This window comes from Ictalurus furcatus, chromosome 17 (genome assembly GCF_023375685.1).
Source record: "Ictalurus furcatus strain D&B chromosome 17, Billie_1.0, whole genome shotgun sequence".
Taxonomy (NCBI): domain Eukaryota; kingdom Metazoa; phylum Chordata; class Actinopteri; order Siluriformes; family Ictaluridae; genus Ictalurus; species Ictalurus furcatus.
In genome coordinates, this window is record NC_071271.1 from 27,281,355 (window position 1) to 27,308,272 (window position 26,918).

The 26,918-nt window shown below is 42.2% G+C and overlaps 2 protein-coding genes across 4 annotated transcripts; both read left to right on the forward strand.

Annotated features, from left to right (window-relative positions):
* The first annotated feature begins 1,600 nt into the window (after positions 1-1,600).
* On the forward strand, positions 1,601-15,696 carry u2surp (U2 snRNP-associated SURP domain containing). 3 transcript variants are annotated; one of them, XM_053646564.1, is made up of 25 exons: positions 1,603-1,846; positions 2,607-2,705; positions 3,188-3,299; positions 3,553-3,674; positions 3,767-3,834; positions 3,938-4,026; positions 4,114-4,196; positions 5,763-5,928; positions 6,445-6,656; positions 7,314-7,357; positions 8,783-8,887; positions 9,118-9,184; positions 9,258-9,430; positions 9,514-9,676; positions 9,871-9,950; positions 10,033-10,120; positions 10,347-10,478; positions 10,953-11,133; positions 11,517-11,594; positions 11,686-11,749; positions 12,283-12,436; positions 12,514-12,624; positions 13,124-13,245; positions 13,337-13,504; positions 14,150-14,723. In XM_053646564.1, the coding sequence occupies exons 1-25, from the start codon at positions 1,802-1,804 to the stop codon at positions 14,286-14,288; spliced, it is 2,865 nt and encodes a 954-aa protein (XP_053502539.1). In that variant the 5' UTR covers positions 1,603-1,801; the 3' UTR covers positions 14,289-14,723. The 3 variants fall into 3 exon arrangements, with proteins under 3 accessions (XP_053502540.1, XP_053502539.1, XP_053502541.1); XM_053646565.1 differs by lacking the exon at positions 11,517-11,594 and having other exon boundaries at positions 1,601-1,846; positions 14,150-15,696; XM_053646566.1 differs by lacking the exons at positions 1,603-1,846; positions 2,607-2,705; positions 3,188-3,299; ... (4 more) ...; positions 5,763-5,928; positions 7,314-7,357 and having other exon boundaries at positions 6,548-6,656; positions 14,150-15,693.
* Positions 15,697-15,813: 117 nt separating this feature from the next.
* Positions 15,814-26,321, forward strand: tmem59 (transmembrane protein 59). The gene is made up of 8 exons (XM_053646569.1): positions 15,814-16,040; positions 16,371-16,476; positions 16,565-16,659; positions 17,562-17,714; positions 19,154-19,229; positions 19,516-19,642; positions 22,160-22,277; positions 25,487-26,321. Exons 1-8 carry the CDS (start codon positions 15,897-15,899, stop codon positions 25,637-25,639), a joined length of 972 nt encoding a protein of 323 aa, XP_053502544.1. The 5' UTR covers positions 15,814-15,896; the 3' UTR covers positions 25,640-26,321.
* The last annotated feature ends 597 nt before the right edge of the window (positions 26,322-26,918 follow it).

Consider the following 26,918-nt stretch of genomic DNA (forward strand, 5'->3'; position numbering starts at 1 on the left):
ACAGCAATGGATATAAGATTAATGCCCTCTCTGTGTGCAGCAGCAGTTGTTATTAGGAGAGCAGTGAAGTGAGGAAACGTATGGAGAGCGAGCTTGAAAATGTCATGTTTTGACTATTTTGTGTACTATACTGAACCTTTATATTTAAGCAATATCACACGAGCAAGAGCGAGGTTACTGAACATCTGCATGGCTGTGATTCGGGCTGTAGGCACGAGGCCACGGGAAAGAAAGAAATATCGAGTAACTGACATTTCAGACACAATCTGGCCAAATACATTGTTTATTTTTGCTCTGCTCCCGGAAATAGACGGCAAAGAAGATCTCCATCTCACTTTCAGCTCCATCTCCTTTTCATCTCATCTCCCTTTCATCTCCATCTCCTTTCATCTCCATCTCATTTTCATCTCCATCTCCTTTTCATCTCCATCTCCCTTTCATCTCCATCTCCCTTTCATCTCCATCTCCTTTTCATCTCCATCTCCTTTTCCTCTCAATCTCCTTTTCATCTCCATCTCCTTTTCATCTCCAACTCCTTTTCCTCTCAATCTCCCTTTCATCTCCATCTCCTTTTCATCTCCATCTCCCTTTCATCTCCATCTCCCTTTCATCTCCATCTCCTTTTCATCTCCATCTCCATCTCCTTTTCCTCTCAATCTCCCTTTCATCTCCATCTCATTTTCATCTCATCTCATTTTCATCTCCATCTCCCTTTCATCTCCATCTCCTTTTCATCTCCATCTCCTTTTCATCTCCAACTCCTTTTCCTCTCAATCTCCCTTTCATCTCCATCTCCCTTTCATCTCCATCTCATTTTCATCTCCATCTGACGAGCTTTCAGAGTTTAATCAAAAGTCAAAAGCTACATTTATGAAAAAATTATTGTTTGCCACGTCTGCTGATGATCTCACTAACTCTACTGTACTAATTGTTTCAGTCAACTGTTGCTAGAAGTGGAATTTTACGTGGTGAACTCAGACGAGTGGAGTGACACTCAGAGTTGACACGCACAGTGACACACGTATGACACGATCAGAAAAGTTGGATTTATAATAAAACCTTCCTCGGGCGTGTCGCTGTGTGTAGAACTACCAGAGCGATAAAATATAAACCTTTTCGAACTAGGCTAGTTTGGTGTCGCTAGTCAAGAGGAGACACAGCTAAGCTATCACTGTATGGGTTTAGCTGCTACAGAGTCATGTAGAGTTCATTATCTTTCCTTCTGCTCTGCTCACGTCATGCTCACGTGAACTGGAACTCATAGACGTTTACACGCCTTGTTTTCCTGCTCAGCATCAGAGGATGTTTCTGTTTCAGTTTCAACTCCTTTACTGCTTTAAATGAACAATAACCTGCGCATATCCATTTTCCCTCACGCTGACTGCGCTAGTGTTTAGCAGAACTGAATTATATTATATTATATTATATTATATTGTGTGCAGTCTGTAAAATCTGTTCCCTTCAATACACGCATTATGTCTGGCTAAGTCCCAAATAAATTCCATTCCGAAAACTCCATTCCATACACAAGTGCACTTCATATCCCTATCTAGTGCACTTCGTGTCCTGTAGGGGGCGAGTTAGTCTTCACCCTGTAGGACGTTAACGTTCTCATTCTATCACAATCATCTGCACGGTTCAGGCTCCGCTATGAGGCGAAATCCCAAACGCATCTTTTCTCCCTATGAAAGGGCACTACGTTACTGATGGCATCATGTATTCTCGATCCTATATAGTGTACTAAGTCTGCGACAGGCTGTAATTTGGGACGCGGCCCAGCGCTTTGCATTGCTGTGGGAAAATGGCGGACAAAACGCCAGGCGGGACGCCGAAGGCCAGCTCCAAGGTACATTTATAATCATTTTTATTAATTACACAGTGACTGTGTTACAGTTCAGCAGTGTGTGGGTTTTAAACCAGAAACACATCCTGCTCTGCTGCTGTGGTTCTTTTCAGCATTAGTTAGCACACCCCGCTAACACTGGGCTGTTAGCTAAAGGATAAAAATGACGTTGTTGTCGATAGCTAACTGGCTAACATCATCTTCAAAATACATAATATTACTATAAATAAAACCCACACATTAATATAGTAGTTTCTGATAAAACTATACAAACCATAGCATAATAATGAAAACGTCTTAAATATATATTTTAACTACAAAGCTGCTCAGGAATTTACTAGTAGCTGGCTAGCATGCTAACTTTCCCGGTGTATTGCTAATATTCAGCATTAATTGCTAATATTTCTTTTAGTCAATCCTTCTTGAACGTATTTTAAATAGGATGTATTTTATTTTAAGTCGTATGTGATTTAGTAAGATACTAAAGTGCTAAGTCTGTAAATATTCCTCTACACGTGTTAGCGTAAACAGTGGTGTTGATTATGCTAATGAATTATCTGTGTCCAAATTTCACATTTATTTATTTATTAAAAACTACAGAAACGTTCAGATGAAGTGTGTGGTGTGAAAGTGCAGGTGTTACTCAGTGTGTGTGTGTTTAATATCAGTTTAACAGCCTGCAGCAGAGGAAATCATTTCCCTCCCTCTCTCAGGCCTAGTATACAGTGTGTGTGTGTGTGTGTGTGTGTGTGTTTCTCCTCAGGCTTTGCTGGAAAGTAAACTGAAGGCCTTCAGCATCGGGAAAATGGCTGTGGCTAAAAGAACTCTGAGTAAAAAGGAGCAGGATGAACTGAAGAAGAAGGTGAGTGTGTGAGAGAAAGTGAGTGTGTGAGGGAGCATGTGAGCGTGGGTGTGAGAGAGAGAGTGTGTGAGGGAGCATGAGAGCGAGTGTGTGTGTACACGTCAGCGCGCGTCTGCAGCATGGTGTATTATTCAGTGTATAGATTTATATAGAATTTAGATTTTACTCGCTGTGTTGTGGCTGGTGTTTAGTGCAGTGATTTACACACAGCTCTCTCCTGAAGTGTGTATGTGTGAGGACCTCATCCAACTGGACCCCAGTCACTGCACGACAACCCCACTAACACACCAACACACACTCGCATGCCACCAACACACAGCGCGCACGAGCGTAACACTATAATCTGAGATTGTGTTGTAGCATTTGTAATGCTGGCTGTTTAAAAACAAGAGCTGAAGCATGCAGAAGCAGAACCCTGACAACACGGCAGGATATAAATAATATATCGAGTAATTATATTAATGTGTGTGTGTGTTGAACAGGAGGACGAGAAAGCAGCTGCAGAAATCTATGAGGAATTCCTGGCTGCCTTTGAGGGAGGTGAAGGGCGAGTGAAAACTTTTGTCCGAGGAGGAATCGCCAACGCTACTAAAGGTAATAAACACCAACATCTCACACACACGCCCGCACACACACACATCAACACTGACACAACCAGCACCACATTTTAAAACTCTGAACAGCAGCTCTAACATTAACACACTTCATCATTAAACTCCAGCTGTACTGTGTGTGTGTGACAGAATAAAGCACATGTGGTTGCTGAGGGTAAAGCCGGAGTGTGTGTGTGTGTGTCAGTGATGAAGCACACTGTATAACCCTAAGTTTACACGGTTTATATGTACAGAGGAAGCTACAGTCGATGATAAGAGAGGAAAACTTTACAAACCCAAATCCAAAATTCTGGAGGCGAAAACATTTTTACCGCTGGAGACTCCGCCCCAGTTTCTCACCTTAGACAAACGCAACGTGAGTTTCACTCCATTCCTGCTTTTCTTCTACTTTTCACTTCCTCTCATTCATATGGGGGAAAGGTAATGTTCTTCCTAAATTCTCTCAAGGCTTTAAAGAAAGCGGAGAAAGAGAAGAAAAAGAGCAACCTGGAGCTTTTCAAAGAAGAGCTGAAACAGTAAGTGTGTTACCTCACTCTCTGTGTGTGTGTGTGTGTGTGTGAGAGAGACACAGAGAAAATGTCCTTTTAAAAAAAACAAAAAAAAAACCCCTGTGTTTAGAATCCAGGAGGAGCGGGATGAACGCCACCGGATGAAGGGACGAGTCAGTAGATTTGAGCCTCTGCCCAACGTGGAGGGAAGACGCTCCTGTAAGTTTTGTGTGTGTGTGTATTTGTTTGTGTATTTGTGTGTGTGTACCATCATGGATTGGTGATGAGGTGTTTGTGCTGTTCCAGTTTTAGATGAATCTGCTCCAGGCTCACATGATGTTGGAGATCCTACAACCACAAACCTGTACCTGGGAAACATAAACCCTCAGGTCATTTACATTTATGATTATTTTTTACTGTATTTTATCCTGATTTAATTTTATTAAGAGGACTATACATGTATGAACTTGTTTTACTCACACACACTGTTGAATCCATAGCTTTAGAAGCCACACTGGAATATTTTATGTTCCAGTTTTATGATCCATAAAGTTAGTTAATCAGCAGTGCAATGCATAAATCATGCAGATACGGCCAGCAGCTTCAGTTAATGTTCACATCAACCATCAGGATGGGGATAAAATGTGATTTGTGATTTTGAGCGTGTCCTGGTTGTTGGTGTCAGACAGGCTGGTTTGAGTATTTCTATAACTGCTGATCTCCTGGGAGTTTCACACACAACAGTCTCTAGAGTTCACTCAGAATGGTGTGATAAAGAAAAAACATCCAGTGAGCATCAGTTCTGAGGACGGAAACAACCTTGTTGATGAGAGAGATCGACGGAGAAGGTCCAGACTGGTCACAGGCTGCAGTAACTCAGATAACCACTCTGTATCGTTGTGCCAAGCAGAAAAGCATCTCAGAATGCACAACATATCGAACCTTGAGGCAGATGGGTTTACAACAGCAGAAGACCACGTCGGGTTCCTCTTCTGTCAGTCAAGAACAGAAAGCTGAGGCTGCAGTGGGTACAGGCTCACCAACACTGGACAGCTGAAGACTGGATGAACTTCCTGGTCTGATGAATCACGGTTTCTGCTGAGGAACACAGATGGTCCGGTCAGGATTTGGCTCCAACAGCATGAATCCCTGGACCCGACCTGCCTTGTGTCACCAGTCCAGGCTGGTGGAGGTGGTGTAATGGTGTGGGGAATGTTTTCTTGGGACACTTTGGGAGAAATCAATCACGGTTTAAATGCACAGCGTATTTGAGTATCGTTGCTCGCCGCGTGCATCTCTTCATGGCCACAATTTACCATCTTCTAACGGCTACTTCAGCACGATAATGCACCATGTCCCAAAGCAAAACTCGCCTCTATCTGATCTGCAGGAATTGTGTGATGCAATCATGTCAACATGGAGCAGAATCTCAAAGGAACATCTTGTAGAACCCTTGCCATAAAGAATTGTGGATTTGAGAGCAGAGGGAGACTCTACCCTTCCCAGTGTTAGTATAGTGTTCCTAATAAAGTGCCCAGTGAGTGTGTATCAGTGTAAATATGATCTGCTATGCAGATTTGACTAATAATAATAGCAAAGTAATAATAATGTAAGCAGCAACTGAGTTCATTTTGAGTGTGTAGTGTCACTGGAACACACACACGCGCGGTTGTTATAATAAACACTGTGTGAACGCTCACACTGCTACATGACTGACACTGGAGTAATGAAGCTTTTTCAGATTCCACTGCATAAACACTTGACCCCCAAATATCACTCCACACTGTACACCGTCCTCAATGGTCTATTAATGCTCTTAAAATGTAAGTGGTGGGAAAGTGTGTGTGTGTGTAAAAGGTATGTACTGTTGATGTCATGGTCATGTGACCCTCGTCCAGTCGCACTGGGTTTTTTTTGGTCACTGATATTTCGACTCGGTCCTGTTTGTGTTGTAGATGAACGAGGAGATGTTGTGTCAGGAGTTTGGACGCTACGGGCCGTTGGCGAGTGTGAAGATCATGTGGCCCAGGACTGATGAGGAGAGAGCCCGAGAGAGAAACTGTGGTTTTGTGGCCTTCATGACGAGGAGAGATGCAGAACGAGCGCTTAAACACTTAAATGGTGTGTGTATGTTAAACATTAGTGTAAAAATAGCATGTAAAACTACCAATCTGTTTACATCACTCATCGTCACGTCACTTTTTACATCACATCTCGTCACTATTTACGTCACTCATCTCTTCACTAATCACTCATCGTATTACTCATCGCGTTGCTCTTCGCCGTGCCACTTTCTCCACAGAATGTTTAACACCTCACCTGTTCTGTTGTTCTCGTTAACTTATTCACATTTTATTCCAGCTGTTTTTTTAATAACGACGTGAAATGAAAGCTGATCTTTTTTTTTTCTCCTCACGTTAGTTTTAGTTTGAGTCTCTGATTAAGTTAAGACCACACGGTTGACTTTCCTTCATGCCCGAGTGTAAATGTTGTGACTCTGAATGTTTCACCTGCAGCACATGCTAGAAAATAGATTTCTTCTCCACTTTTCAAACAGGTGTGTGTGTGTGTGTGTGGGGAACTGGAACTTCATCCCCCTGCAGTGTTTAACATTTAATTCTGGTTATGTCCTTTCAGGAAAAATGATAATGAACTTTGAAATGAAGCTGGGATGGGGCAAAGGCGTGCCAATTCCCCCCCACCCCATCTACATCCCTCCATCCATGATGGAGCACACGCTCCCTCCTCCACCTTCTGGTCTGCCCTTCAACGCTCAGCCCAAAGAGAGGCTGAAGAACCCCAACGCCCCCATGCCCCCACCTCCCAAGAACAAAGACGAGTTCGAGAAGGTAACTCGCTCCACACGGACGCCACAAAAACAATAAAGCTGTAATTAGCTCTGTCGAGTTAGTTAGGAGAACAAAGGTTTATTTTGAACACTGGGGTGAGTTCCTCACTGCTCCCTCACGTCAGTCTGATCTCTGAGAGATTTATCACCGTCTGATTGATGATGTGGATCGTTATGAGTACTTCAATATTATTAAAATATTAGTTAAAAAAAGCAGTAAAAACCCAACACACCTCTTCCGAGTGAATAATTCTACCACCATGTTGTCGGATTATAATCTCAGACGGAATTGATGAGGCTGCTGTGAGGAATAAACCCCAGTGAAAGTGAAATCCCTGTGAGTGTAGAGTAGAATAAACACTATACACTGATATACACGGGTAAGTCATGTAGAGTGAACCTTCACTCATTTGTAGGTCTTGATGTTATTTTCAGAGCTGTATGATGTTGGTTTTTTGTTGTTAGAGATGTAATTGCGTTAAGATGTTTGTAGACAGTGTGGTGTAAAAGTGTCAGTAGTTCAGTTATAAAGTTTTAAAACTGACCAGCGTAGACGTTTTGTTGTAGGTTAATGTTGCATATAGTGTTATGCTTGTTTCCTTTTTAACAATACTCACGTCTATTCTATGTTTATTATCTGATGTGACTTCATATCCAGACTCTGTCGCAAGCCATAGTCAAAGTGGTTATCCCAACAGAAAGGTACATGTTTCTCTTCTTCTCCAAATTCTTATCAAATGTAGACAAAATCTCTGTAGTTTATAAACCATTGGACATGTGAGCGCTACACAGGTTGTTCAGCTGAGCAACAGTTGAGGCAGAGCATAAATATACACACACGCAGTCACGCGCGCACACACACACTCACTCACACACACACAGAAAAAAACCCAAAGCTGATGAAAGTGCACATTAAAATTGGTCCTGAGCTAAACTAATGTTATTGCACTTGAAGTGTATTAAGCTTAAGTGTGTGTGTGTTTTTGGGTAAAAAAAGTGTAAAATAAATAAATAGTTATACGTTTGTTTATTTGTAACTGATGAGACTCGGATAGTTAAATTATGTATATTCTGATTATACACATCTCCCCACAAGAAGAGGTGAAAAAACAAAACACACACCTGAGGGTATTGATAATGGGACCTTCAGTGGTGTTATAAAGTTTATACACACACACACACACACACACACACAGCAGCATTTAAATATGTATGTAGAAGATTTAATGTGTCAGTAGCTGTGTGTTTCTTCTCCACAAAATGTGTGCTGTGGCGTTTCATAATGCTCTCAGTAAGAGTAGTGCTGACTGTATACACACACACACACACACGCACACACGCACACACGCACACACACACATGGCTGGATCAGTGTCAGCGTGAGCTGCAGTGTCTACTCGAGAACTTACACCATTGTATGACTCTGGAATAGAGCGGTATCACAGTGATGACACACACAACCCCCCCAACACACACACACCTGCACACCTGCCTCTGGCTGATGCTCACCTGAACCGCTGCAGTAGTGTGGGTCAAAAGCGCAGCACCCAATCCCTGTAGTGTCAGTGACCTTTGACCTTGGCCTTGGTGAGCAGCACCAGTTGAACTGCAGCAGCGAGGGACCAGGAAAACGTCACAGGACTGAGGATTGGGGAAAGTATACAGAATGACATCGGTATGATCGGCTCCAATGCTTTGTGACTGTGATTTTCTACATTCTGACCCAAAGCAATAAATCACCTTTACATGATAGATTTGTGCTAGAATTAATGTCCCTTTGGCCTGGTAACGAAACCATTAGCATGAACAGGTGACGTTAAAGGCAATGTGCAGTGAGGGAGCAGTGCTGTTAGCATAGTGCCATTGTCCTCATTCTCACAGTGTGTGTGTTGTTACACTGCCAGTCAGTTTTAAACCTTACACACTGCACTGTTCACTATTCACTCACCACTCAGTGTACTGTAATGCAGTCGTGTGTGTGTGTGAGAGAGAGAGAGAAGTTGTGAGATAATGCAGTAAGGTAGGGTGTATGTGTGTGAGTGAGTGCGTGCACAAGTGGATATGACCGTGTGTGTGTGTGTTTTGTTGATGGCTCTGAATCCGTGTCTAACTGTGTTGCTTTTGTAGGAATTTGCTCTCTCTAATCCACCGGATGATCGAGTTTGTGGTGCGTGAAGGTCCTATGTTTGAGGCCATGATCATGAACAGAGAAATTAGCAACCCCTTGTACAGGTGAGCTTTATCACCTGTTTTTTTTTCTCACTAAGCTCTTTACATGGCATTTAATTTCAATAAACAGGCTTTCATTCATTCTGAATTATACAGTCTAACATATAGAGAATCAAAATAACACTCAGTCTTACATGAATCAGTTATGAACCTCACACAGCTGTGGCAATAAAGAGGCTTCACTCTTCACATCTTTTTAAATAAATTACACGTGTGTGTGTGTTTGTGTGCAGGTTTTTATTTGAGAATCAGAGCCCGGCTCACGTGTATTATCGTTGGAAGTTGTATTCCATCCTGCAGGTAAGTCACTACACACACATACATCCCCCCAGTGTGTTTGAGCTGAGACTGAACTCTGAAATGTCACACACAGGGAGATTCTCCGACTAAGTGGAGGACGGAGGACTTCAGGTTGTTTAAGAACGGCTCGTTGTGGCGACCGCCTCCTCTGAACCCGTACCTGCACGGCACACCTCAGGAGGAGGAGGAGGAGGAGAATGAAGATGAGGAGGAAGAAGGCATCAAGAAAGGATCTCTGAAAGACGAGTATGATACTTAATACACACGAAGGCATAAAACAAACAGAAGGAAGAATAGTAACTAACACGTGTGTGTGTGTGTGTTTACAGTGAGAGAGATAAACTAGAGGAGATTCTGCGAGGTCTCACCCCCAGGAGGAGTGACGTTGCGGAGGCCATGCTGTTCTGTCTCACTCGCGCTGACGCTGCAGAGGAGATTGTCGAGTGCATCACAGAGTCTCTGTCCATCCTGAAAACCCCGCTTCCTAAAAAGGTCAGAACACCTCTCACACACACACACACGCTGTTAATTATTGCGAAATTTAATGTATTTATAGTTTAAATTAAAAAGAAATTGTTTTCTTTGGTATTTTGTATGAAACAAAAAAGAGAAGACAGGAAGTAAAGATATTTAGTGTTACTTCTGTTTTGATTAATAATCTTTTTTTTTTTATAATTTCTTCACAGATTGCGAGGTTATATTTGGTGTCTGATGTGTTGTATAACTCCTCGGCTAAAGTCGCTAACGCCTCCTATTATCGGAAATTGTATGTCAATTACGTAATTATTTTTCGGTGTCTCAATTTGTAAGCAGCATGATGTCATTAATTTGCTCTTTTTCTTTACCAGCTTTGAGATTAAACTGTGTCAGATATTCTCTGATCTCAACGCCACCTTTAAGACGATACAGGGCCACTTACAGTCTGAGAATTTTAAGGTACACACTGCTGCTATATTTAAATATGTTAAGCAGCTGTTTGTGTGAGAGCCAGAGTTCCTGAATTTGGCATCCTGTGATCAGTGTGTGTATACTTGCTGTTCTGCTGCGTGTGTGCGTGCGTGTGTGTGTGCGTGCGTGCGTGCGTGTGTGTGTGTGTGTGTCGGACCTGCCTGAGTCTCACACTAAAATGGAAATTGTTTAATAACGGTTTTTATCTTCTCAGCAAAGAGTGATGTCATGTTTCCGAGCGTGGGAGGACTGGGCCGTGTATCCTGATCCGTTCCTCATCAAACTCCAGAACATTTTCCTGGGTCTCGTCAGTCTCGATCCCGAAAAGGAGGCAGAAGTGTCTGAGGTGAGGGTTTAACACCACGGCCATGTTCCACTTCTGTCCTTAATGTGTTCTTGTCCTCTTTCCCTCACTTTGACCTCCACCTGACTGAAGTGTGATGAAATCTTTAATCACACGGGGGGGGACGACACGCAGTGGAGGCTTGGAGGTTTAGGCTCTGGGTTACTGATCAGAAGGTCGGTGGTTCAAGCCCCAGCACTGCCAATCTGCCACTGTTAGGCCCTTGAGCAAGGCCCTTAACCCTCTCTGCTCCAGGGGCACTGTATCATGGCTGACCCTGACCTCTGACCCCAGCTTCCTGACATGCTGGGATATATGAAGAAAAGAATTTCACTGTGCTGTAATGCATATGTGATCAATAAAGACTCATTATCATTTTTAACCTTATTTACATCAAAGGTGTCCCTGATGTAATAAAATAAGCTAGTTAATCAGAAATAAAGTCTCTGTGTGTGTGTGTGTGTGTGTGTGTGTCAGCCCACTGAACAGGTTGAGGATTTGGATGGTGCCCCCATCGTGGAAGAGGAGTTGGATGGAGCACCTTTAGAGGATGTTGATGGAACACCAATCGATGGAGCTCCACTAGATGGTGCTGTACTGGACGACCTGGACGGGGTTCCAATAAAAGGATCAGAGGAAGAGCTGGACGGCCTTCCTCGTGAGTCACACCTGCGCACTCTCACCCACACACACACATACCCCTTCACTCTTTACACACATCTCAGATGTTCAGGGTGAGAATGTCAGAGCTCATTGCCATAGTAACTAAAAGCTGACTCCGCCCCTTCAGCCATGTGTCCGGAGTAACAGACAGAATGTAGTGAGATAACCAGGGCGAGTTGCCAGGAATTTTAATAATCCTTTTATACAGGGGAGTGAAACTGATGGGATTTAAACCCTGATAAACAGGTTATTAGATACAGTAGAAGAGGAAGGTTTCAGTCTCAACATGATTGTTTAGACGGATCAGATGACACAGATTTACATGAAAAAGAAACTCTTGTGTAGAAATAATCCCTGATTTGAGCTTTACTTGTTTAGTGGACGGACAGAAACCTGGGTTTAAAATGGCTCCATCTAAGTGGGAGGAAGTGGACGGATCTGCTCTCCAGGCTCAGGGTATTTATGGAGATTTCCCTCACGTCCGTCAGCTCTGTGCTCAGCTCTGTTTCTGTGTCTTTAAGATTTTATACTGATGTTTGTTTCACAGCTATAACTACGTCAAAGTGGGAAGTCTTCGATTTGCCAGAGGAGTCTGAGAAAAGCGGCGAGAGGTAAAAATCGAAGCTCGTTTATTTTATTTTTATTTAATAAGATCTGTTGTATGGAGGACCAAACCTGCAGGAATTAAAAATAAACAAACACATGTAATAATGGGAAAATAAAAAGGAATAAACGACTTGATAAACCAAATATAAATCATTTATTTTTTATTAAATTTAATCCTGCATTTATTTTATTTTTATTCTTTTTAACTTTAATTTATTCTTTTATTTATTTTTTCCATTTGTTTTATTTATTTATTTATGGGTTCATTTTTTACTTATATTTATTTATACTCGCATGTATTTATTTCCATGTTTATTTATTTCAACATTTTAATTATTTATTTATTTTTGTATTTATACTTACACTTCTGTGTCTTGTTTTGTTTATTATATATTTATATTTAATTTCTGCAGGTGTGGTCCTCCATACTGTTGATGATGTGTGGTTAGCGTTTAAACTGCTGAATGTTTCAGGACATAGTGACCACTTCTGTCTTATTGCTTGTGAGTGTGAGTGACTAAAACACTGTACATAACAGGAAAACACACGAGGGTGATGTGAAGGAGACTGTGAAGAGTTCCTCGTCAGAACTGCAGTCTCAGCCTGCTAAAGAGGAACATCAGCAGGACTCTAAATCGGCCAAACTTTCAGAGATGAGTGAAGAGAAACGCGCTAAGCTACGGGAGATTGAGGTGAATTTGCTCATCACATGCTGCTCCGTGTATGGCCAGGAACTCTGTTAGATGTTTAATTACGCTTCTGTTTACAGCTCAAAGTGATGAAGTTTCAGGACGAGCTGGAATCCGGAAAACGGCCCAAAAAATCCGGCCAGAGTATTCAGGAACAGGTGGAGCTGTACAGGGACAAACTACTGCAGAGGGTCAGTCACACTTCTGATAGAGGGTGTGGTGTTCTGTACTGGGGTGGATGCAGGGGTGTGTGGGTGTGGTCATGCAGGGGTCAGTATTTTGTGTATATACAAAATACTTTGTGTAAATACAGCATTAATGCCACTTTTGATATTCGCTGTACAGTGAGTGTAATTTCATACTGCAGCTATATTTCTTCACAGAGCAGTATGTCTCTTTCACACACACACACACACACACACACTCCATGTTTCTGACTTGTGTATTTTTATAAAAGCATGGTATAAACATTCCTGTGTCCCGGCTGAGCTGCTATAAAACACGTGTAGCTGAATAAATTCAGGCTGAGAGTGAATCAGTCATTCTCCTGAATCTTTATTGACCAATCAACACTTAGCACTGCAAGCTCCGTCCCAAGAAGTCAGAAACTGGGGCAGGGCCTGAAAATGTTCCTCTGCTGGAAATACGGGACTGTTTTGGATGTGCTGAAGTCTGTTTTATAACTTTTAGGAAAAGGAAAAAGAAGTGGAGAAAGACAAAGAGAAGGAAAAAGAGAAAAAGGACAAAGACAAATCTGATGTAACTCATAAAGAGAAGGAAAAAGAGGACTCCTCGTCCAACAGAAAAGAAAAGTAAGTGACCCACACCAGTGTCGGTGGGGGGGGGATCAGCGTCTGAAGCTGAAAGTGATTCAAATGAAATCCCTGTGTTGTGATTGGTTAGGAAGCGCAGACACAGTCCGTCTCCCAGTCCGAGTCGCAGCAGCAGTGCCCGCCGTGTCCGATCTCCATCACCGCGCTCTGAGCGCTCCGACCGCTCTCACACCAAGGACAGCTCACGCTCCACCTACAGAGACTCGCCCAGAGACAGCAGCCGAAAATCCTCCAAACGGTCTGCCTCCCCTCCACCTCTCTGTCTCTGTCTCTCCACCTCTGTCTCCGTCTCTCCACCTCCACCTCTCTGTCTCCGCCTGTCTGTCTCCATGCCTCCACCTGTCTGTTTCTGTCCATGTGTCTCCTTCTGTCTCCACCTATCTCCTGTCTCTGCCCATTTCCTTCTCCATCCCTACCGTCTATCTTTACATCCACCTCTCTCCATTGTTACCCCCATTGTTACCTGTATTTGCACCTTTCTTTATGTCTCTTTATTCCATCTGTACTCTCTCTCTCTCTCTCTCTCTCTCTCTCTCTTCAGCTGTAGCATCAGTGATGTATGAACGCTCAGTTTGATATGTTATAGAAACTTTATACACTAAGAAAAGTATAAGCTTTTACACTGATCCAGAAAGGCATTATGTAGAGTAATCTTACAGAATCCAATAACGGTGTATACAGATATATTAAATATAATGGTGTATTCCAGGGCTGATTATCAACACACCCACGTGGTGGAATGGTACGGTCCATTAGATCTGTTCTGGTCTGTGTAATTTTGACAGTTGTGTGTTTGCTGTGTGTTCATGTTCTCTCTCTCTCTCTCTCTCTCTCTCTCTCTCTCTCTCACACTCTCCCCCTTTCTCTGTCCTTTACTGTGCAGATCACCTTCTCCCTCCGCCACACCCAAACGCTCCCGCAGGTCCAGATCACGAACGCCCAAAAAATCCTCCAAAAAATCCCGCTCCCGTTCCCGCTCACCACACCGCTCACACAAAAAATCCAAAAAGAGCAAACACTGAGAAATGTCTTCATCTCTTCTGTGCCTCAGTTTCATCTCGTCAGTGCGTGTAGGAAGCGTCCACATTTCTCCTCTTCCTCCATGAGGTTCAATTCCACAAGCACGCCTACAGTTCCGTGTGATCAGGGCTCTACACCGGGGTTTATACCAGCCAGCTCTGCTCAAGTGCTCTCAGAACAATGTGGTATTTTTGCTCGTGGTTTTTAGTCCCTGCAAAAATGACGTAAATTAAAATAGTGTATGTTTCAGTTGTATAGATGTTTTGATTTTCAATAAAGACACAGCGTATGTGAACTTTCTTCTGAGACATGCTGATTTCTGTATTTTATATGGAACTGAGTTTTTTTTCTTATCTGATCATCACATTTACTGTGATGTTACAGTGGACATTAAAGTGGCTTCCTTTACAGTCAGAGAGTTTGAGGGAGAAAAGAGCCTTGTGAAGGACAGCCGTCTTCAAACTGTCTCTGATCTGGACACGTGTGCATTGCTGGTTATCCACGGTGAAGCCAATCCCATAATTTTGTTCACCAACCAACTCGCATGTGATGGCTGCTGAGGTTTTCTTTTAGTCAAAGGAACAGTTTGGGCAAAAATGAAGTGTTCCTGTGATTCACACAGGCATATATAATGCACTATGCTGAACTGGTGGCTATAAAAGTGCTGATTACTTTTCTCTCCATTATCCATGTAGCTCCAGTGCACATTTAATCAAGCAAACTTCTCATACTGAACATGTCCAAGCTGATCCACCATATCTTGAGTAAAGGCGAACACTTCACTTTTTGCTAAACTGTTCCTTTAGCAGGCTGTGAACATTATTATTATTTTTTAATATTACCTGTAATATGATTTTTTGTGTGTATGAGAATTCTTTTGAAAGCAGCAGGATAGTTTTAAGCTCGCTCTCTCCCCCCAGAACTGCAAAAATGCAACAGCATATTAATGTTTTAAGTTTTAAAGACTGTTGAGGACATGATGTGGTGTAAAAAAAAAAAAAAAAAAAGTGGACTCTTTTTGAAGCTGAAGCTGCTTTAGTCTTTAATTTCTGACTTTCCACTTGCAGAGTTAAATTTAGGAGATTCAGGCTGACATTTATAGACCTACTACTTCCACATGAGGGGGGGTTGGATTAAAACACTTCTTTCACATGGACAGTGAAACCAACCAAAAACATGTAAACCTCTGTAATAATTATTGTAATTTGGACAAAGGTGGTTTGATTTCCAGTTCTCTAACAATACAAAAAAAGAGACCCATGCTGTTATTGAACTGAATAACTGAGTCTGGGGTGTTTGAATGTACATTAGATTATCATTAACTTTTGTTTTTATGGCAGTAGATTCGTTACTTATTTATTAATTTCCATGTCTCTTCATTAAAGACACTGATTATAGTTACTATAATTACTGTTATTAAATAATGAACTGAGACGTCAATGTTCCGTGCACTTGTGTTTTCACAGATAAACGTCTTCTGACCACGAACCCGGAAGTCACGCGTTTTCTCGCGAGACCACATCACGGATCATCAGCCGGAAGTGGAGCGCTGTGTTTGTTGTTTTCTGCTGTGTTTGTTTTGCAGGATCTGGAGCAGAAACGGAGTTGAGATGAAGTGCGTCTGGCTGTTTCTGACTTTCCTTCTTTCAGTGTTTTTGTGTTGCTCGGCTTCGGCTTTCGACGGAGTTTTAGGCAGCACAGCTTCCTGCCATAAAACCTGCCGAATGACTTACAGCCTGCACACCTACCCGCGGGTGAGTCCTGCTAGCATTAGTGCTAGCATTGCTGCTAGTTAGCATAGGCGGCTAACAGGTGAATTAGCACAGCTGTGTTCCTGCGCAGCGAAATTATTAAACCTTTGTGTTTGTGTTAGTCTAACGCTTCTGTGTGTTAAATCTGTTCAACTGGAACTGATAAATAACTGAAGCGTAATCATTTCTCGGGTCACAATATGAATCATTAATAATAAACACAAGGAAGTTTGGCATTTTAGCCCAATTGGCATTTTTCTCTGTTAAAGTTTTAGCTGTAGTTAAATGATGAGTGACTGGATTTATTGTTGTTGTTGTTGTTGTTGTTTTTAGGAGGTGGAGCTGTTCGCCTGTCAGAGAGGATGCAGACTTTTCTCCATTTGCCAGTTTGTCGGTGACAGTGAAAATCTGAATCATACCAAATTCGAGTGTGACTCTGGTACAGAGGAAATAACTGAAGTAGAGTTTTAGGTTTTAGCTCCACATGTCCATTTGTTCACATTAAAAGTGATTTATTTCCTCCACAGCGTGTAATGAAGCGTATGATGAAGTAGATGAAGAGTTCGCCTGCAGTCTGGGCTGTCAGAATCAACTTCCCTTCGCTGAGCAGCGACAAGAGCAGGTACAGAGCAAACATAACATTAATATAACGTTCATACAACACTACTGCAGGAAAATGTAGTTCTTATATTGTATTATGTTATTTTATGTTTATTATGTATAATAAAACCCAGGGTGAGTTACAGAGGAAATAAATCTGTTTAATATACAGAAAATGAAGTTTAGTAAGTTATATTTATATAGCACTTTTCTAGACACTCACAGCTCTTTACATCATATTGGGGGGGGGGGAGTCCTCCTCAACCAGCACTAGTGTATATCCTCCACCTGGATGATGTGACGGCAGACATAGTGCTCCAGAACTCCCACCACAGAGTGATGAAGCCAGTTCAGTGATGGAGATTATTAGGGGATGATGGAGAAGGGTCAATGGGGGAATTTGGGCAGGACCCCGGGGTTATACCTCTACTCTTTACCAGAAGCATCCTGGGATTTTTAATGACCACAGAGTCAGGAACTCAGTTTAACGTCTCATCTGAAAGACGCTGCTGTTTTTACAGTATAGTATCACTGTACTGGGGCATTAGACCCACACAGACCACAGGGTGAGCGCCCCCTGCTGGCCTCACTAATACCACCTCCAGCAGCAACCTTAGTTTTCCCCAGGAGGTCTCCCATCCAGGTACTGACCAGACTCAACCCTGCTTATCTTCAGTGGGACACCAGGTGAGAACTGAAGGGAGATAAGGCTTAATATTATAATAAACACAGTAGGAAGTGAAACAGTGGCTGTCGGGTTTATCTCTATATTTAAACTAAACACAGTGAGGAGCCAAAGCCTCACATGACAATGAGAACTCCACTAATAAGAATTGTAAATGCTTTTAGTTTCCTCACATCACACTTTACACCTTGATAACCTTGTAAGGAGATTTTTGACTTTTTGGAGCTTTTTCTTTTAAGCTGTTGGCCATGATGCCCCGAATCCACCTACTTTACCCCCTGACGCTGGTGAGGGGATTCTGGGAGGACATGATGAACCAAGCCCATGAGTTCATCGCCTCGTCATGGACCTTTTACCTGCAGGCAGATGATGGGAAAGTCGTTGTTTTCCAGGTGAAACATCATTCCATCATAAATCAGTAAATTATTAACAGTGTTGGGTAAGTTACTCAAAGAAAGTAATCCGCTACAGATTACTAATTACTACTCTAAAATTGTCATTTTGATTACTGATTACTGCATGTAAAAAAAAAAAAATCAGATTACTAATTACTTTATTTTCATGTTACTTTCAAAACCTGTTGGTCCTTTTGGGATCCACATAAAACCCCATCTCGAGAACAGGGATATTAACTTGGACATCCTAGCACACACACATACATGCCCTGTACCACCCTGGAATATAAAGAAACCAAACACAATGGACCTGACCCAACATAAGAAGATGGTGACCCACCCAAATGAATATAAACAACAGTTCTTAGACATAAGATGCTGTTTCCCCACTTCATAAACCCGTATATACATACGGGTCTAAGAGGGACATTAGTGTGTCTGCAGCAGTAGCGTTCGGACAACAGTGACTCGTTATTTGTATTCCTGAACAAAACTCAATTTCTGCAGCCGAGGCTTTACTCCTAGCCTAGAGCAGATAGAGAGCACACAAAACGGCACGTTTTAATCTGTACAGACTGAAAATCCTCCCTCAGAGCACTCGAATCCTTAGAGACCGATTATCCCATAATTACCAGCGTCCTAGCTAAAGGGGATTATTTACAGGGACAAAATTTCAACATCGTTTTTTGCTGGATACCAGGCCAATAAACAGATTCAGACACTTATCCCAAACAACTCAGAAGTACATGATTATCCTACTGTATTACACAACTTTATAAGACTTTATAAGGCTTAGTTAGGTGCAAACACAGCATTGAAAATCCCATAGAGGAGATAGAAGAAATGAGCATGGTTTTAATGTAGTAAGTAACTTCGCTTTAAAAAAACAGGATGGACTTCCAGACAGTTTCAGGCATTTCACAGTGACTCACCTTATGACCAGTAGGGGGCGCTGTAGTGTAGCTTAATGTAGATGCACATTATTGAAATCATAGACACCTTTTAGAGATTTAAACTGCTGCTACATTCGTGCAACAAAACTGATTACATGTAAGCACACAGATTATAGGAGTGTTTTATACTTTAAGGTTGCTTAAAGTCAGAATGTTTTCTTGTTGTATAATAAGTTTAGAATGAACATTCAACTTCCTGGCATGCTGGGCTATGCGAAGAAAAGAATTTCACTGTGCTGTAATGTAACGTGATGTTATCATTATTATTAACACACAGTGTTTTATTTATATCATGGCTCTCTCTTAACCCAGGGTCACAATTACAATAAACTTTATCCTGAGTTTATTAATTTAATCACTCTCAAAAGCCCAGTGTCCCTTAACAACTTTAATCAAAAGTTAAACTCGTTTCTTTACATAAAGGGAATATCAGTGAGATGTGGCTCTCTTTAGTAATGACATTTATTCATGTTGTGTTTACAGACAGGGCCACAGGTTCAGTTTGTGTCTCAGTTTGACCTGCAGGGGGAGGAGCTGAAGGAGGAGCCTCAGAGTTCAGGTACAAATAACTCCTCATAAAAAGCCTATTCTACCTGCATTTTCCCCACACCCCCTCCCCATTCTGTTTCACCTGCATGTACATTCATTTCCATCAGAAATTGTAAAAATGCCCGTCACATGCCTGAGAATGTAACGAGATTATAAACATTATCGTACGCACTGTCTTTAACTGCACCCCTATTCCTGAGTTTACAGTAATAGTAATATTATTATTATTATTATTATTATTATTAATAATGTGGTCACACAGCTGATTAAAGCTGCATGTTGTTTCACTATTACAGATCCTGAAATTAACGAGCCGCTTTACAGAGAATACAGTAGGAGCTTCGGCCGGGAGAGATTTGGTGTTGTGGCCCAGGATCAAAGCAGTTCACAGGATGACTACAACTTCTTCAGCTGTCTCTCCAGGTGTGTTTCAGATCAAGAAACATATAGGACACAGTTTTGGGAAACAGAGAAAAAAATCACTGAGAAAAACACACTCGGGTAGAGGGCGTTGCCTAAAGTCTGAAGGTGGAGTTTGGACAGATTTATTTGTGTATTTAAAGTTTATAGAGTTATGTAACCGGTATTTCCGGCTTGGTTTACGATGTAGTAGGATGTGGTAGTGTGTTGGCTCAGCCACAAAGCCCTGCTTCTTCTGCTGGAACCTCGCCATCTTCTAGCTCTTTGGACTGCGATGCTGCCAGCGTTGACCCAATGTTTAACATCACAGATATTAAGATTGAGCTTCTCTCTGCAGTACATAAAGGTGTTGTGGAATTTCTTATTGCTGAGTTGCAACCTGTGCTCGGGGCTGAGCTGTCATCTCTAAAATCTGACATAAAGGCTCTGAAGGTAAAGTTCTCCGATAGCATGGTAACAGTACAAACCCATATGGCAGAGCTCAAAAATTCAATTCAGTTCAGTTTTATTTGTACAGCGCTTTTAACATTAGACCCAAACTAGTTTTACAGAAATATATAAATTCAGGACATAGATTTTAAATGTATGAATTTATCTCCAATGAGCAGCCAGAGGTGACGGTGGTGAGGAAAAACTCCCTGAGACGATATGAGGAAGAAACCTTGAGAGGAACCGGACTCAAAAGGAACCTGTTCACATCTGGGTGACACCGGATAGTGCGATTATAAATAAATACACCCCTTCTGTAAATGTGCTAATACTACATGCTCAAATAGTGCAGTTGTGTAACCAGGAAGTTCACTACAGTTTCTACAGGAAGTCTGTTTTGTGGAACTTCTCCATTGTTCACTGATGGAGACTTGAGTGTAAATTTGTTTGTGGTGATTGTAGTGCTAAAGCTCTCATAGGATATCTGTTCATATGAACTGAGGTCCAAAGCATCTTTCTGGTTTTTAAGTGGAACCGTCCTCAGTAATCTCAGTGATCTTTAGGCTGCACCATGTGGGACCAAAACACCACTAAAGAAATTGCTGTCTACTTGCACAGTTGATATAACTACAGTGCAGAGTTATGTTATTGTTTACATACAAACAGAGGCAAATTACTTTAAAGGCAACTATAATGATTTACACATGCTTTTAGTGCACATTAGAATAGATCACCCTGTTTCTTAAATCCTTCTATTGGCTTTCGGTATGTTACAGACACAACTTTAAGGTTCTAGCACTTATCTCCAAATCACTACACAGTTTAGGGATAGCGTACCTGTGCTGGATCAGTATAAGCCAAGCAGCACTTTCAGATTATTAGCAACTCGTCAGTTAATGGTGCCTAAGGTAAACTCTAAACATGGAGAAGCGGCATTTAGCTTTTATTTATCCTCATGCACGCTATGATTTTCATTAAATTTTAATACTTTTTTAACTCTGAGTTAAACAGCACCAGACAGTTTCATTTCTCTTCTGATGTTGACAGAAACATTACCACCACCTGAATTTTATTTAATCTGCGTCACAGATTCACCCCCAGTACAGACAGCCCTACATCTCTCAACATATCAGATGTTTAAACTGGGTTTGAATTTGATGGCCACAACACGTCTCAAAAAAGTTGGGTCGGGGCCATGTTTAACACCGTGTAGCATCCCATTGTCTTTTAACACCAGTCCGTATACATCTGGGAACTGAGAAGACCAGTTGCTGGAGTTTTGGGAGAGGAAGGTTGTCCCATTCGTGTCTGATACAGGATTCTAGCTGCTCAACGGTCCTGGGTCGTCTTTGTCATATTTTTTGTTTCATGATGCACCAAATGTTTTCAATTGGTGAAAGGTCTGGACTGCAGGCTGGTTCAGCACCCGGACTCTTCTACTACAACGCCATGCTGTTGTAATTGATGCAGTAAGTGGTTTAGCATTGTCTTGCTGAAATATGCAAGGCCTTCCCTGAAAAAGACATCATCTGGATGGAAGCAGATGTTGCTCTAAAACCTGTATATACCTTTCAGCATTGATGGTGCGTTTCCAGATGTGCAAGCCGGCCATTCCATAGGCACTAATGCACCCCATACCATCAGAGCCGCAGGCTTTTGAACAGAGCGCTGATAAAAAAATCCGGATGCTCCCTCTCCTCTTTAGTCCTCTTTAGTTTCGAGGACGCATAGTCCATGGTTTCCAAAAAGAATTTCAGATTTCAATTCGTCTGACCTCAGAACAGTTTTGCACTTTGCCTCAGAACATTTTAAATGAGCTTTGGGCCTGAGAAGATGGCGGCCCTTCTGGATCATGTTCACATGTTCTTTGCATAATAGAGTTTTAACCAGCATTTGTGGAGGGCACGGAGAGCTGTGTGCACAGACAATTAGTTCTTGAGATTCTTGGAGATTTTTCTTTATGAAAAAAAGTCAGTAAGTCCGTGCTGAATTTAATAATTTATTGATTCTGAAGTGTAACAAAAGTTTTTCATACATTAAAAACTAACATTATTACCGTTTAAGCATGTTTGTGTCTGTGTGTGTTTTTAGGAGCTCATGGCTGCCTGGCTGGATTTTGACCACTACTCTGGTTCTGTCGGTTCTGGTTCTAATTTGGATCTGCTGTGCTACGATGGCCACTGCTGCGGATCAGTACGTCCCTGCTGAGGTACATAAACCTAACGCCTAATCTCCTAAAACCTAACCTCTAATCGCTAACCAGTCCCTGATCAGGTACACAAACCTAACCCCGAATCCCTAAACTCTAATCTCATAAGTGTTGCAGATAAACAACTTCACACGAAGGCAATGGTACACACAAACATCACACACACAGACAGCTGTGCACAAAGACAGTCCTAACCCAACATTTCTCACAAATGTTGCACAATGTCACAAATAAACAGCACATAAACAACCTCAAACATGAACGTCATTCGGAGACGTCACACACACACAGTTGCACATAAACATGGCTGCTCATAAATGTCGCACATAGGCAACATCGTACCTAAATATGGTTGTGTATATAAATGTGCTGCGGTTCTGGTGTGCCGCAGGATTACTGCACTGGAGAGAGCTCCAGCCAAACTCGACATCTTTTTGTAAATATCTCTTCCTCGATCATACAATATATTCTGCAAACACTACTGGACATCAGATCATCGCTCAAAACAGAGTGACTGGCATGTGAGTTTGAGCGGCTGCGGCCCCTTTGCTGTGGATCTCTTCGTTTACGCTCGCGTCAGTGTAGGAGAAAGAAGTGCAAAAAAGAGGCAGATGTGCTGGGATTATGTGCAGAACTCAGAAAAGGTGCTTCAATACCCCTCTTCCAAGTATCCTACTCGCAAATGTCCAGTCGCTGGTCAACAAAATGGATGAACTTAATGATCGAATGAAGTTCCAACTCGACATCAGGAACTGCTGTGTTTTAGCCTTCACTGAAACCTGGCTGGAAGCTATGGAGTCACACCGCCTGATTTCACCACTCACCTCCCAGACAGGACACCACACTCTGGTAAGAGCAGAGGTGGCTGGGTTTGTGCTTTGCTGAACTCTTGTTGGGGAACAGATGTTTCAGTTGTTGCTAAACACTGCTCTCCTGATGTCTAATTCATTACAGTTAAAGTCTGATCTTTTTTCCTCCCCTGCGAATTCAGTTCGGTCATTCTAACACTGATTTAGATCTCGCTTTAGACACACGAAGGAAGTGCATTGGACATTTTGTATGTGACTATTAATGGTCTAGCGAACTCTCATCCAGACGCTGTTTTTAGTGTTGTTGGGAATTTCAACAAAAAAGTTCTGCCCAAATAAATCCAACACATTATTTTCCTGCTCAAGCTGAGCAGACGCTGGATCACTGCTACACTGCACTCACGGACATCTACAAACCCCTCCCTCACCCTACCTTCGGTAAAGCTGGTCACACCTCCATCCTTCTGATTACATCAGTATGTGCACTGAAAATATAATTCCAAAAATCTGTATCAAATCCTTCCTGAACCAAAAACCTTGAGTTAATGCTGAAGTCAGGGCCAAACTTAGAGCTTGAACTTCAGACTACAGCTCCGGGGACATGGTGGCGTACCGGAAAGCTAGGTATGATCTTCAGTGGGACATCAGGACTGCGAAGAGTGGCTACAGAGACAAGGTTCTGTCATCAAGCGCGTATGGAATGGTTTGCGCTCCATCACAGACGACAAAGGTGGGAAAATCTGCGGTGTGGGACTATATTTGCGTCACTACCTGATGAGCTGAACACCTTCTCTGCTGTGTTTGAGGCAAGCAACACCTTCCCTGCAGTGAAACTACCAGTGGACTGCAACAGGTGCGCATTAACCATGTATGTACCAGATGTGATCAGATCTTCAGGACGATCAACCCACGCAAGGCGTCAGGTCCTGATTGCGTCCATGGCCATGTCCTCAAAGCATGTGCCAGCCAGCTATCAGCGGTTTTCACAGATATCTTTAATCTCTCTCTTAGACTGTCTGTGATTCCCACGTGCTTTAAGCAGACCACCATTGACCCTGTCCCTAAGATGTCTGAACTGCTCTGTGGCTCTGACCTCTACACTCATGAATAGCTTCGAGTGGCTAGTCAAAACCACATCTGTTCCTCCCTTCCGGCCCCCATGGACCCTCTCCAATTTGCAGACCGCAAAAACAGATGGACAAATGATGTCATAGCACGGGTGATGCACAGTGCACTCTCACAACTGGATAAGAAAAAAAAAACCTACGTGAGAATACTGTTCATCAACTTCAGCTCTGCCTTCAACACCATCTTTCCAGCCAAACTCGTCACAAAGCTCAAGGACCTGGGATTGAACACTCATCTGTGCACTTGGATTCTGGACTTTCTCATGAGCAGACCCAAGGTGGTGAAAATCTGTGACTCATCTTCTCCACACTGTCTCTGAACACAGGAGTTCCACAGGGATGTGTTCTCAGCCCCTGCAGTACTCCCTGTTCACTCACGACTGTGTAATCAAGTATAGCTTCTACATCATTTTCAAGTTTGCTGATGACCCCACCACGGATGGAGATGAGACAGCATGCAGAGATGAGGTCAGAGCATTATCAGAGTGGTGCAATGACCGCAACCTCTGTCTCAACATCAGCAAAACTAAGGAGATGATCGTGGACATCAGTGGGGCTGCTGCGGAAAGAGTTAGGAGTATCAAGTTCCTCTGTGTGCACCTCAACCATGACCTGACCGGGTCCCTTCACACCAAGATAGTGGTGAAATCTGCTCGTCAGCGACCTTATGGGTGCATGACTGTCTGGGTTGGCAGGTGCTCCCTCTAAGACCGCAAGACCTGACAGAGAAAAAACTCCAAGCCTTGCAGAACATCTTCCACACACAATATCTGAAGAAGGCTCACAAAATCTCCTCAGACCACAGTCACCCAGCACGCACACTGTCTATCAGAACGCCATCAGGCCAACGGTACTGCAGCACTCGATCCAGAACCAGCAGGCTGAAGAACAGTTTCTATTTGCAGGCCATCAGGATCCTGAATAAACTGTAATCCACTCGTACCTCCACTACCTTCCACGCACTGATCACCTCACTGACGGCTCAATGACTCTCGTGGAGTGTCTTCACACGTTTCTGTCACATTTCAGCATGTATCACTATTTCTAAGTGCACTATTACCATTTCACTGCTGTTAAGGACTTAGTCTTGTTTCTGTGCAATATGTTGATACCAGTGTATCTCATGAGCATTAGCTGAACTTTTCCTTTAATACTGAACCTCAGCACCATAAAGAATCTTGCAATAATGTTGATCTTATAATTGCTTTTATTCAGGATTGAAATTACACTGTGTGTGTGTGTGTGTGTGTGTGTGTGTGTTTTATCCCTACAGAAGCTGAGTATTTATGGAGACATGGAGTACATGAAGGAGCAGAACCTGAAGCCATACCCACAATCCTCTCTGCTGATTGTCAGCTCTTTGGTGAAGGAGGGTGAGGCTGAAGCACTTCCACCTAAGCTGAAAGTGGATCTGACCAGTGTTTAAACTCGGAGCGAGCTGGCCGAAGTGTAAATGTTTGGGGTTTAGAGAGAGTGCATTAGAGGCAGTGTGTGCTTCATGTCTTAAATTTACACATTCTTTAGTTAATGGGAACTATTTCTTTGGCACATTATGCTTTTAAGTGTGTGTGTGTGTGTGTGTGTGTGTGTGTGTGTGTGTGTGTGTGTGTGTGTGTACACGTTGTGATTTTAGAGGATATTAAAATGGCCACCGGGTGGTGCACTGCTGTAAGTTTTCTGTTTGTATTTTTTCTTCATGATGTGTAGTTCAGGTACAGAGGTGTATGATTTACAGCTTGTAGGTTCAGGTTCTAGGTTTGTTTCTCTTTTCCACCGAAAGGGATCTGGCCAAAGTGTTTAAAAAGAGCAGTGCATGTTTATAGATAACTGTGGAAAACCATGTTAGCAATTTTGTCAGACTCCTTTACAATATGAAATGATGAAGCGGGACTGTGTCTGTGGGAAAGAGCTAACAATGAAACTAAATCGATGTGGTGTTCGATAGTGTGCTCGGTTATGACCTTTTACTAAGCTCCATACAGGTTGCCAGATCGTCTCAATATAATCATTAATCATAAATATAAGAGAAGCAATTTAAAAAGGTGAAAGATTTTCAAGGTTGGGTTTGACTTTTTAAAATGATTACAATAAACAGTGATATAAAACCATGCAATAAATGTGTGTGTGTGTTATTGTATACTGTGTGTGTGGACATGTGATTAGGTATGTGCAGATTAACAGCTCAGAGACTAGAGGGCTGAAAGGGCGTCGATCCTCCTCACAGCCACCAAACTTTTCAGGTTATGGAGCTCTTGAAACAATAATGTTTTACACTACTGCATGTTTCCTGAGTTTTTTTTGTGATGTGACTTTGGGGATGTTTAAATTCTTCCTGTGAAACTGCTATTTTACTCAAGTTGCTTATTTGAGACTCATGTAGATATGATAAATAGCCTTTTTCATTGCTATACAGGTTATATTACATGATACAAAAACTTACTTTATGATATTAACCCAGGTTGGACTATTGTAACCTCTTTCTGTCTGGTTGCTCGGGATATGTGGCTCATTTCCTAGTAGGGAAGACTGTATTTATACTGACAGAAAAGGTGCTGCAATGCACGCCTCCCATATTCCAAGTTTGAACAGGGGTTCTGTAAATCATGAATGACTATCTTTAAACTGAACTGGGGTGAGAAAGTAACAAACTGTCTCCTATGATCATTGAGATTGAGTAATCATGTTTGAGTCTGAAACCCAATTAA